Source organism: Bos taurus, chromosome 7 (assembly GCF_002263795.3).
Source record: "Bos taurus isolate L1 Dominette 01449 registration number 42190680 breed Hereford chromosome 7, ARS-UCD2.0, whole genome shotgun sequence".
In the NCBI taxonomy this organism is placed as follows: Eukaryota; Metazoa; Chordata; class Mammalia; order Artiodactyla; family Bovidae; genus Bos; species Bos taurus.
The window spans coordinates 5,805,940-5,818,814 of NC_037334.1; the positions used below are offsets into that span (position 1 = coordinate 5,805,940).

General features: G+C 54.9%; 1 protein-coding gene across 1 annotated transcript; it reads right to left on the bottom strand.

Annotated features, from left to right (window-relative positions):
- Positions 1-1,261: 1,261 nt before the first annotated feature.
- On the bottom strand, positions 1,262-11,320 carry DDA1 (DET1 and DDB1 associated 1). The gene is given in 5 exon segments (NM_001015583.1): positions 1,262-1,960; positions 2,937-2,998; positions 3,694-3,745; positions 3,970-4,050; positions 11,205-11,320. Coding segments are annotated over 5 exon segments (309 nt in total). The 5' UTR covers positions 11,208-11,320; the 3' UTR covers positions 1,262-1,849.
- Positions 11,321-12,875: the final 1,555 nt, after the last annotated feature.

The following is a 12,875-nucleotide window of genomic DNA, read 5'->3' on the forward strand; positions in this document are numbered from 1 at the left end:
GTGCAAAGGCACGAGGTGTGGGAAGGCAGAGTGTGGTGTTTGCGGGGAGCAGAGTTAAGGAGGGCCCCAAAGGCAGGAGGAGTGGGTGGAGGCTAGCTGAGGGGCCTAAGCTGGGGAGACCATGGAGAGGCCATGGGACCCCACCCACACCATGGACAGCGCAGGCAGGAGATGGCACACAGCCCCCTGGGGCCAGGGAGGTGTGGGTGAGCCTTGGGGAAGGACAGGCTGAAGGACAAGACCTGCCCAGGCCCCGTGGCCTTTGAAGCTGAACTCCTGCCATCTACTCAGTCACCAACAGCTGGTGACACCACGCGCCTCCCCAGGGCCAGGCCAACCCCTGAGACTAGCGATTCCAAGCTGGTCTGAGAGCCTCCAGGGACTTGGCCCTCCCTGGCATGACCATGGTCAAACCTGCCTTTCCTAAGCACCTGCTTTATGACCACTGCTGAAGAACTGAACACTGCTGCAGAGACACCCAGAGCTGGGCCCCACCACTGGGCAGCTGAGCCTAGAACCTTCCACCCAGCAGACCCCTGGTAGCCCAGGACCAAGCAGTCTGACTCAGGCTGCCATCTCCATGGTGATACCCTGGGACAGGCAACCCCTGCAGCCTGCTGTCTCCCTCACTCCACAGCCCGACCCCTCACCACCACTGCAGCGATCAGCTCCAACACTCTGGCTCCCGTTCAAGGGAGGGGGCTAGAAGTGGCATCCCCCTGGCCCTGTGCCCTGGTGCTCAGGGCCTTGAACCTTCTGCCTGGAGCCCGAATGCCCCCTACCTCCCTGGGGTCAGCCCCAAACCCAGCCCAGCTGGTGGCCAGGACTGGCCAAGGAATCTGCTGCCTGAGGGCACTGGGGTTGGGCTTTCCTTGGCGCTCCGCACGCCGCCTTCTGAGCCAGGGCGGGAGGCCAGGCCACCTGTTTCCACGATGGTGGGTGGGCATGTTGCCCTGCTCGCTGATGTCCTGGGCATGGAGCCCACCACAGCTCCATCCTTGGCAGCATGGACCGTTCCTCCGGCGGGGATGGGGGAGGGTGTCCTGGTCCTTGGGGACACTGTGATGCGGGTGAGGCCGAGGGGAGGGTCCAGGCAGGTCTTGACTCTGAGCAAGATGGCCACGCAGGCCCAACAGAGGATCCAGCTGGTTCTGGGGCCCCAGTGTCTGGAGGCCCCTCTTGGCTCCTCTTGGTGACGATGGGATGACTCTCAGGGGCTCTGTCCTCTGGTGCCGAGGCACGCGGAGCAAAGACGCAAGGTCGGGTAGGAAAGATCCTTTTATTGGGGTGGACACGGAGCACGCACTAGTCCATGATAAAATGACTTAAGAGAAAGATCCAGAAGGGCTGACTTCTCCCCCTTACTCGAGCTCAGAGCAAGGTCTGGGCACAGAATAGGTCCCGGTGGAACTCGAGACAAGGCAAAGTCTTTAAGGCCCGGACCGGGAGGTGGGCGCTGGGAGAAGGGCCCCCACCCTTGCCGGCCGGCCGCAGCGGGGTCCCGGCTCTGGACCCTTGTAGACACGCTCCAGTTTTCCAGAGGAGAACTGGGGGGCAAGAGGAGGAAGGGGAGGGGACAGGGGGAGGTGAGTAACAACGTTTTTGTTTTTGTTTTAAAGCGTCTACCAACATCACACTACTGGGTCTGGCGTCCCCTGTAACCATCGCTTGGTGCGTTTTACAGCATAAATAAAAACTCAAGGAAAATAAATACATTGGCTCCTATGAGGTTGGAAGTGGTGTGGAAGGGGTATGGGCGGGCCGGCGAAGGGGTGGGGCGGGGTCGCTTACACAAGGCAGGTGGGCAAGGAGCAGACAAGATGGGAGGCGCCTGAGGGGGGCGTGAGTCTTAAGTGTCCTCGTGCATGTCCGGGCTGTCGGTCCGCGCAACCTTGCGGGGCGGCGCCGAGCTCTCGCCCTCTAGCTCCACTTGCTCCTGGTCTCTCTTCTTGGCGGCATTCTGGGGGGCAGGGGAGCAGAGCGGCCATGAGCTTCCCCATGGGGGAGCGCCTAAAGTCTGAGGCTGCTTCTGCAGCTCCAGGGCTCCAGTGCCTCCCTGAGCTGGGCCTGGGCTGATCCAGGGCCCCTGGCCGGGCAGACCCTTCTGTCCCCTGAACCTGCCCTGCCGAGCCACTGGGGACCCCAGCCTATGACAGGCGCATCATGGAGTCACCACGACGTCTCAGTGAACCCCCACGTGGCCCATTTCTCAGACAGAGATGCCACCCGCTGTGCTGGAGGGTGAAGGGCACTCAAGAGCCGCCTGGGGAGGCCCCCGAATTGCCATAGAAAAGGAAAGTGTGCTGACTTGGGAAAAGTTCCTTCCCTCGCTGGTGGGGAGCAAGGCTTGTGGAGCCCGGGGGCTGGGGTGTTCCGAGCAGTCACTGCATCATGGAGTCCCCGTCAACCTAGCCCAGAGCAGGTCACTGTCCAGTGGTCAGCATTAGAGGAAATAAGACCACCTGACCATGTGGCAAAACTACACAGGCAGATTTTCAAGACAGCAAAAAAAATCCTGTCCGAAAGATGGGCCTTTGTGGGGAAGATGACTTTTCACCTCAGCTACACACCCCAGTGGGGCCTGAATTTCTTAATCATGTGAGCCTTTCATCATTGAATGAAGATTAAGTAACAGCACCCACGTCCACCTGCCACCGGGGCCGTGCTCCCCACACCCTCTGGGGAGCCAGGCCTCTCAGCACAGCTTACCAAGCCCCTGCCTGTCCCCAGGCACCAGAGCCCCATGGCCTCGGCACAGCCCTTCTCTCCTCTAGAGCATTCTTCCCTCTCCTGGATCATCTGGCAAACTCCTACCCAGCCCACGCGGCCCAACCTGAACACTCAGTCCCCTAGTCACCAGCGCTCTTCCCCAACTCAGCCCCCGCTGGGCACTGCGTCCCTCCCCGAGGCCCAGCACCCACCCCCACGCGCTTTACCTTTTTGTCCCATTGCTGATGTAGGTAGCGCAAAAGAATGTTTGTTTTCTCTGTCACGATGACTGAGGAGGAAAGACAAAGCTGTAGGGAGAAGCTGGCCACCCCAGCTGGCACCGCCTTCCCTTACATGGCCTCTGGACTGTCTGGGTGGACTCTCTGGGACTCAAGTCACATGCCCAACCCAGGAGCAGATTCCCAGAAGCCAAAAAGCCCCCAACCTGAGCACTGCCACTAGCAGCAGCCCGAGCCAGCTGCCGCGACGGGGTCCCGGCTTCCCAGGTGGAGTCTGAAGCGAGCTCAGATTCCACCCTCGGGCAGGGAACGAGCCCCGGCCTGCCATCTCCTATTTGCCCAGACAGACCAGGAGCACAGATCCACGTGACCGAGCCCCAGTGACTGCAGAGTGAGCGGAGAAAGGTCCGGGGTTCTTTTTCACAGTTAAAAGAACACACCAGGACCACAACAAATAACCATGAGATCCCCCTGTTCTGCGGGCTCCAAGCCTCTCCCTGCAGGTCCCTCTTCCAGACACTCACTCCCCAGGCTGCCCACCTGGAGGGAGCCAGGTGGGGCCCATCTGACTCAATGGGGTCAGACTGTAGATGCCGGTGGGGAGATCAGGAGGGTCCCAGGGCAAGGCAGGCTTCCGGCTGCTCCCAAGGGCTGGGAGTGGCCCAGCTTCCTACAGTCCCCTCTTGTACCACCCCATGGCCTTTCCCCTCACCAGCCGGTATGGCACAGGACAGCAGCCACTTACTCTGTTCAGACGGGTACTCCCTAGTGGGCAGGTAGACTGAGGGACGTCGGTTCTGCAAGAGGGGTGGGAAGGCATGGGTTAGGAGAGTGGGCGGGTCTTCGGTCTCCACACACCTCAACTTGGCACCCTCACTCCCAGGCAGATTAAAAGACATGCAACGATTTCGAGTGGGGCTGGGCTTGAAGCTTGGTCTCTGTTCCAGACAAGACTCTGACCCTCGGGCTGCACGTCATCCCGACCCTTTCCCTCGAGGCAGCTTATGGCCTACGTACTCACCGAGGCTTTGCACACAGAGTCGGCATGAAATCTACTAAAATTGCTTTTGTTGTAGACAGGCAGTCCTTTCAGAAAATCTGCCTGGAAGACAGGAAGATGGTGAGTGAGAAACCGGGTGGCAGGCTGGGCTGCCCCCAGAGCACCCGGGGCAGGGCGGGCTACCAGACAGCTTCCGCTTCCTTCTTTCTGTCCCATTGGTCACGTTTTCTAGAACTCGCCCTTGGGCTGGCCACCTGATGTGTCTACTCTTAGGAGCAAACAACCCCGGGGTTAGGGCTCGTTCTCCCATGAAAGTGAAAGTGTTAGCTGTTCAGTCGTGGCTGACTCTTTTGCGACCGCATGGACTGTAGCCTGCCAGGCTCCTCTGTCCATGGAATTCTCCAGACAAGAATATTGGAGTGGGTAGCCATTTCCTTCTCTGGGGGACCACCAGCCCAGGGGTTGAACCCAGGTCTCTCGCACTGCAGGCAGATTCTTTACCATCTGAGTTAACTAGGAATGCCCAGTCCTCACACCAGCCCCATCACTGTGCGACCCCATGGACTATACAGTCCACAGAATTCTCCAGGCCAGAATACTGGAGTGGGTAGCCCTTCCCTTCTCCAGGGAATCTTCCCAACTCAGGGATCAAACCCAGGTTTCTCGCATTGCAGGTGGATTCTTTACCATCTGATCTACAAGGGGAGCCCAAGAATACTGGAGTGGGTAGCTTATCCCTTCTCCAGCAGATCTTCCCGACCCAGGAATCGAACCAGGGTCTCCTGCACTGAAGGCGGATTCTTTACCAACTGAGCTATCAGGGAAGTCCAAGAGGTGTGGGGAAATTGAGGCTCAAAAAGGAACAGACACTTATGTCAAGTCAGGAGTGAGCAGCGGGGTGGGGAACTGGTCCCAGGCCATCCAACTGCAGACCTGCCTTCTGTGCTTGTTGGAGATAAAACTCCTGGTCTCATCTCCATTTAGGCATCTCTGATAGAGTCCTGGGATGGAGAGAGACTTGTCTGCCCTAAGACACCCTGTGACAATGCATGGAGCTGGCGGAGCAGGAGCCTGGGCGAAGGGGAAAGGGCAGCTGGGACTCAGAGGCTGCATGCACACAGGACCCAGACAGAGCCCAGGGTCAACCCAGCTTCCAAGTCTTGTGAAAACTCAGAAACCTAAGTTTCAGTCTGTCAGTGCTAGCTTTTTAAACCTGGTTGAACTCTTTTCTTTGTTATGACCAGTGCATTTCTCAAGAAAATGCACTGGTCATAACAAACACCCTCTTCCAACAACACAAGAGAAGACGCTATACGTGGACATCAACAGATGGTCAACACCGAAATCAGATTGATTATGTTCTTTGCAGCCAAAGATGGAGAAGCTCTATACAGTCAGCAAAAACAAGACCAGGAGCTGACTGTGGCTCAGACCATGAACTTCTTATTGCCAAATTCGACTTAAATTGAAGAAAGTAGGGAAAACCACTAGACCATTCAGGTATGACCTAAATCAAATCCCTTATGATTATACAGTGGAAGTGAGAAATAGATTTAAGGGCCTAGATCTGATAGATAGAGTGCCTGATGAACTATGGATGGAGGTTCGTGACATTGTACAGGAGACAGGGATCAAGACCATCCCCATGGAAAAGAAATGCAAAAAAGCAAAATGGCTGTCTGGGCAGGCCTTACAAATAGCTGTGAAAAGAAGAGAAGCGAAAAGCCAAGGAGCAAAGGAAAGATACAAGCATCTGAATGCAGAGTTTCAAAGAATAGCAAGAAGAGATAAGAAAGCCTTCTTCAGTGATCCATGCAAAGAAATAGAGGAAAACAACAGAATGGGAAAGACTAGAGACCTCTTCAAGAAAATTAGAGATACCAAGGGAACATTTCATGCAAAGGTGGGCTCGATAAAGGACAGAAATGGTATGGACCTAACAGAAGCAGAAGATATTAAGAAGAGGGGGCAAGAATACACAGAAGAACTGTAGAAAAAAGATCTTCACGACCCCGATAATCATGATGGTGTGATCACTGACCTAGAGCCAGACATCCTGGAATGTGAAGTCAAGTGGGCCTTAGAAAGCATCACTATGAACAAAGCTAATGGAGGTGATAGAATTCCAGTTGAGCTATTCCAAATCCTGAAAGATGATGCTGTCAAAGTGCTGCACTCAATATGCCAGCAAATTTGGAAAACTCAGCAGTGGCCACAGAACTGGAAAAGGTCAGTTTTCATTCCAATCCCAAAGAAAGGCAATGCCAAAGAATGCTCAAACTACCGCACAATTGCACTCATCTCACATGCTAGTAAAGTAATGCTCAAAATTCTCCAAGCCAGGCTTCAGCAATATGTGAACCGTGAACTTCCTGATGCTCAAGCTGGTTTTAGAAAAGGCAGAGGAACCAGAGATCAAGTTGCCAACATCCGCTGGATCATGGAAAAAGCAAGAGAGTTCCAGAAAAACATCTATTTCTGCTTTATTGACTATGCCAAAGCCTTTGACTGTGTGGATCACAATAAACTGTGGAGAATTCTGAAAGAGATGGGAATACCAGACCACCTGATCTGCCTCTTGAGAAATTTGTATGCAGGTCAGGAAGCAACAGTCAGAACTGGACATGGAACAATAGACTGGTTCCAAATAGGAAAAGGAGTACATCAAGGCTGTATATTGTCATCCTGTTTATTTAACCTATATGCAGAGTACATCATGAGAAACGCTGGACTGAAAGAAACACAAGCTGGAATCAAGATTGCCGGGAGAAATATCAATAACCTCAGATATGCAGATGACACCACCCTTATGGCAGAAAGTGAAGAGGAACTCAAAAGCCTCTTGATGAAAGTGAAAGAGGAGAGCGAAAAAGTTGGCTTAAAGCTCAACACTCAGAAAACGAAGATCATGGCATCTGGTCTCATCACTTCACGGGAAATAGATGGGGAAACAGTGGAAACAGTGTCAGACTTTATTTTGGGGGGCTCAAAAATCACTGCAGATGGTGACTGCAGCCATGAGATTAAAAGATGCTTACTCCTTGGAAGGAAAGTTATGACCAACTTAGATAGCATATTCAAAAGCAGAGACATTACTTTGCCAACAAAGGTCCGTCTAGTCAAGGCTATGGTTTTTCCTGTGGTCATGTATGGATGTGAGAGTTGGACTGTGAAGAAGGCTGAGCGCCGAAGAATTGATGCTTTTGAACTGTGGTGTTGGAGAAGACTCTTGAGAGTCCCTTGGACTGCAAGGAGATCCAACCAGTCCATTCTGAAGATCAGCCCTGGGATTTCTTTGGAAGGAATGATGCTAAAGCTGAAACTCCAGTACTTTGGCCACCTCATGCGAAGAGTTGACTCATTGGAAAAGACTCTGATGCTGGGAGGGATTGGGGGCAAGAGGAGAAGGGGACGACACAGGATGAGATGGGTGGATAGCATCACCGATTCGATGGACGTGAGTCTGGGTGAACTCCGGGAGTTGGTGATGGACAGGGAGGCCTGGTGTGCTGCAATTCATGGGGCCGCAAAGAGTCGGACACGACTGAGTGACTGATCTGATCTGATCTGAGCTCTTCGTCAAACACTGTGGGGACGACGGTCAGTTCGGGAGCTGCTCCTGGGGTCCCCACATCCAAAGGCTGCTTTGTGAGGGAAGAATGCCTGGGGAGAGGGTGGGCAGAAGCCTAAAGGGAGCAGGTTGGCCACCCCTGCCCCCTCACACCCCACTGCCTGGGGCAGGGGCTCAGGCGCCAGAAGCTTTAGGTCTGCAAGGTGCCAGGGAGCCAGCAACGGCATTCACCCATGGCCCTGACTCGTGGAAAGTCCTTTTTCCCTGGCATGCTGGCACCAGCTGTGTGCTCCGGAAGGGGAAGACCCTGACTCTGGGTGGGGGTCAGGTCTCTGGCCACAAGATGTGAGGAACAAAGGCCAACAGAAGCTGTGTCCGCCTCAGAAAACCGAGGCACAAGAGCCTTGGGGAGAAACGACAGCTGAGAGCCTGGGGCAATGACTGACGTCCAGCAGAGCAGGACAGCAACACTGCCTTCAGGCCTGGAGGGGTACAGAGCGGGAGGACCAGGGCCCCCCCAAGCTGGAGGCACCCCCTCATACAGTCGAGGAAACTGAGGCAGAAAGCTCACATGACACTCGTCAGAGGTCCCCCAGCCCCAAAGGGAAACAAGAAGCTGGCTGAATCCAGGTCTGCCCAGTCTTGGAGGTAAGCTCCTGTTCCCGTGACGCCAGTGCCCCCACTTCCCCGCCTAAAAGCCGAGGCTCAGAGCCTGCAGGCCATGTGAACCTTCCCTCGGGTGTTCCGCTGCCGTGCCTGTCTCCTGCGGGTTGCGCCCTCGGGGAAGCCGCCATTAGGGGATCCCCCATCCCCCTCTGGGGCAGGCAGGAACAGGGTTTTTCACCTCGTGGGACCAACCTCTCCCTCTGCTGGGCCTAAGCAAGACGGCAGCGGGATGAGCCTCCTGCTCCCACCGAGGAGGCGGCCCTCATATCTGAGTGACCTACTGCCCCGAAGTCAGCCCAGAGCCCCTCACACGTGCCTTCCCTGTCCCAGGACCCCTGCCTCAGCTCAGTTCCAGACCATGGGATCTGCTTCATCCATCTGGCAGGCTTTTCTCAGGACCCAGCCATGTGGCGGGCCCCACGCCAGGCACGAGGGCACTGCAGGGAGCCACAGCAGTCCCACCCCCGGCCCCTGGGAACAGCCAGCGCATGGGGACACGGGTGTGGATCAAAGAGCGTGTGGTGAAAGCCGAGTGGCCACAAGGACAGGGCACCACGAGGTGCCACGTGAGGCCCATGACAGCAGCGGAGGGGGTGGGGAGGAGGCCCAGACGCAGTGATGCAGGCCTCAGACCTGAAAGGAGAGGACGGGGTCCCCCTCCACAGCCCTGGCGGGGCTTAGCCCATGCCAGCCTGCTGCCACACTCCTCCCCAGCCTCAGCCACCCTCCACCAATGCCCCTCCGTTTTCCATGGGGGAACACCCACCAACCTCTCCAGCCAGCTCAAACCCCGCCTCCCCCTTACCTCTCCCCACACCTTGGGAGCCATGCTCACACCCACCCCAACGAGGCCATCTGTTTACACGCCCAGCTCCTTCATGGACTGTCCCCTCCCTGAGGCAGAGGGCAGGGCTGGCTCAACCCTGGGCCCCTGACAGGGATCACATTCGGCCGGGTGGCAGAGTGGTGAGAGGCTCCGGAGCCCCAGGCTTGCACTGAATGCTGGACGGGCCTCTCCCTGGCTGTGTGACCTGGGGCGGGTGAACTCCCAGTCTGGCTGTTCCTGCTGTGAACCAGGGTTGTTCTGAGCTCCAGTAAGACAACATGGAGAAATAGCTTTATCCAGAGCAGCCCTGAGGTGGTAGCATCAACTGAGCATTATTAGCAGCAGTGCGTCTGTGCTGAATAAATTAATGCAGATGGGATGACCTGTACTTCCTGTTAGCTGAGCAGGAAAATGAAGCCTCAGACACAGGGAGAAATCCTCACCTCAGCAAGACAAATCCCAGCTACAGCTGGGCCCAGAAGCTGTCCACTGCTTCAGCAAACACTCACTGAGTATCGGTGCGCCAGTCCCTGTGCAGGCAGCCTGCCAGTGACCCAACCAAAGCAAGATGAGGAAAAGAAATGGTGTGCAGAAAACAGAGACACGGGGGTCTCCTGCAGTCAGAAAGGGGCCCTCTGGCGGATGATATTCCTGGGAGGATGAGAATTCCAGGCAGAAGGAGTAACAGGCGCAAAGCCCCTGGAGTGGCAGGGACTTGGAATGTGAAGATGTGAAAACAAGCCCACAGTGGCTGGAGCTCATGGGGAGAGGGGTGAAGTGGGTACAGATGAGGCCACAGAGGTAAGCAGGGGGACTTTGGAGGCTGAGCGGGGAGGTGGGTTTCATTGGGGTGACAGCAGGAAGCTCCCGGAATGTTTTGTAAGCGAGATGGTGGTATTATCTGATTGACATATTTAAAAGCGCCCTCTGGTTCTTGGTGCATTACAGACTGCCAGTGGGGCAGGATGGAGGCAAGGAGATCAGGTAGGAGGCTGGCAGGCGTTCAGGCGGGAGGTGGCAGTGCCTGGACCAGGGTGGGGAGCCATGGATAGATTCAGAATTTGTTCTGGTGGCTGAGCCAACAGAACCCTCTTTAGGGACTGAACGCAGGCAATAAGGTTGCAGCGAGCAATCGAAGATAACTCCCAGGCCTGGGGACCTACCTGCTAGGAACCAACTTACCACTTTCCCATACTCTTCCTGACAAGAAGTCATGACATCCTAAGGACTACACCTTTGAGTCCAGGGATAGTGCTATTTGATTTGCCCTGACAAAAGCTTCAACCACCTCTGTCAGCCCTGGGGATGCCAAATAGTGGGGGGAATGGAGGGGACTTCAGCCCAACTCTAAGGCTGGGTCCCACTTCACAGGTGAAAAGACTGAACCCCAGAGAACCACCAGACACAAACCCCAGGATGACTGAGTGGCCCAAGGGGGATTTTAACCTCCCAACTACACGCTGGCATCATCCCCACTTCAAGATGAGGAGACAGCTGGGAGAGAAAGTCACCATCCCCGAGTCACCCAGCTTATCTGCTGAGCGTTTACTGTCCCAAGCCCTTTAAGACGTCAGTTCCCTAAATTATCACAACCCGATGAGGTCTGGACTATTGCTACCCCCATTTAGCAGGGAAAGGGCCTGGTGATTGGAGAGATAAAGTTGCTCCCTCTTCCAGCTGGTCGGGGCCGGAATGTCGGGGGTGGGGTTAGGGCTCTGAGGGACCAGGGCAGTTCGCGATGTCGCACTTCCTTCCGCGACAAAGCCCCGCTTGTCACTATGTCAAGCCCCCTCCCCGCCTCGAGGCTCAGGCCGGCCTCCCAAACCCTCCCGAACTGAAAAGGCCCAGGCCCGGGGCGCGGAGTACTAGGCCTGAGTTCCGGGGTCTGGGGGACCCCATCCCCATCCACCAGGCGATTTCCGGGGGGACCCGCGACCCGGAAATGAATGAGTTGTCAGGGCCTGGAAGCCTAAAAAAGGTCAGGGGTCGAAGATGGAGCCAGGGTGGGGTAAGCAGGAAGCTCACAGCAGGGTCCGGGGGGATCGAAGGTCACAGGTCAGATGGAGGGGCGGGGCCGGGCCCGAGGGGGCCGGGTAGGGCGGTGAGGGGCCTCAGGGATTACTGGAAATGGGTGGGCCCGCGGCGCCATTTTGTCGAGCGGAGGGGGAATACGGCCCTGCCGGCCACTCTCACCATCTTCTGTTTCCTCCGTCACCGCCTCAGCCACCGCCTCAGCCGCCGCCACCGCCACCACAGCCGCCTTCTTAGCCGCCGCCGCACAGTAACTTCCAGCCACTGCGCAGCCTAAGCTGATGGTGCGACCGCCCTTCCATCATTGGTCTGCCCTCTGGCTCCGCCTCCAAGTTACGCGGCCTTTGCGCCCCCCCCATTGGCCAGATCCGGCCATACCACTCGCCCATTGGTCGTCACGCCTCCTCCTTCGTGGTCAAGTTACGTTGAGAGAGCAAAACCCCGCCCGAGACTCGCAAGCTGAGAGCGGTGAAATCGGAAATGGGTGGAGGCCGGGTCCCCAAAGCCCCTTGGGATTTGTAGTCCGCAATACCTGGAGGTCCCGCCGCTCTCTAACATTTGCTACGCTTTTTCATATGGTGGTTCATGGGGTTCTTACAGCAGCCCTGGAAGGATGGGCACCCGCCTTAACACTCCCAGCCTCTTCCCCAGGGTTCCAACCTTTTAGGTTTCAGCATATCTAAACTGGAATGTGAAGTCAAGTGGGCCTTAGAAAGCATCACTATGAACAAAGCTAGTGGAGGTGATAGAATTCCAGTTGAGCTATTCCAAATCCTGAAAGATGATGCTGTGAAAGTGCTGCACTCAATATGCCAGCAAATTTGGAAAACTCAGCAGTGGCCACAGGACTGGAAAAGGTCAGTTTTCATTCCAATCCCAAAGAAAGGCAATGCCAAAGAATGCTCAAACTACCGCACAATTGCACTCATCTCACACGCTAGTAAAGTAATGCTCAAAATTCTCCAAGCCAGGCTTCAGCAATATGAACTGTGAACTTCCTGATGTTCAAGCTGGTTTTAGAAAAGGCAGAGGAACCAGAGATCAAGTTGCCAACATCCGCTGGATCATGGAAAAAGCAAGAGAGTTCCAGAAAAACATCTATTTCTGCTTTATTGACTATGCCAAAGCCTTTGACTGTGTGGATCACAATAAACTGTGGAGAATTCTGAAAGAGATGGGAATACCAGACCACCTGATCTGCCTCTTGAGAAATTTGTATGCAGGTCAGGAAGCAACAGTCAGAACTGGACATGGAACAATAGACCGGTTCCAAATAGGAAAAGGAGGATGTCAAGGCTGTATATTGTTACCCTGCTTATTTAACTTCTATGCAGAGTACATCATGAGAAACACTGGACTGAAAGAAACACAAGCTGGAATCAAGATTGCCGGGAGAAATATCAACAATCTCAGATATGCAGATGACACCACCCTTATGGCAGAAAGTGAAGAGGAACTAAAAAGCCTCTTGATGAAAGTGAAAGTGGAGAGTGAAAAAGTTGGCTTAAAGCTCAACATTCAGAAAACGAAGATCATGGCATCCAGTCCCATCACTTCATGGGAAATAGATGGGGAAACAGTGTCAGACTTTATTTTTGGGGGCTCGAAAATCACTGCAGATGGTGACTGCAGCCATGAAATTAAAAGACACTTACTCCTTGGAAGGAAAGTTACGACCAACCTAGATAGCATATTCAAAAGCAGAGACATTACTTTGCCAACAAAGGTTCGTCTAGTCAAGGCTATGGTTTTTCTTGTGGTCATGTATGGATGTGAGAGTGGACTGTGAAGAAGGCTGAGCACTCAAGAATTGATGCCTTTGAACTGTGGTGT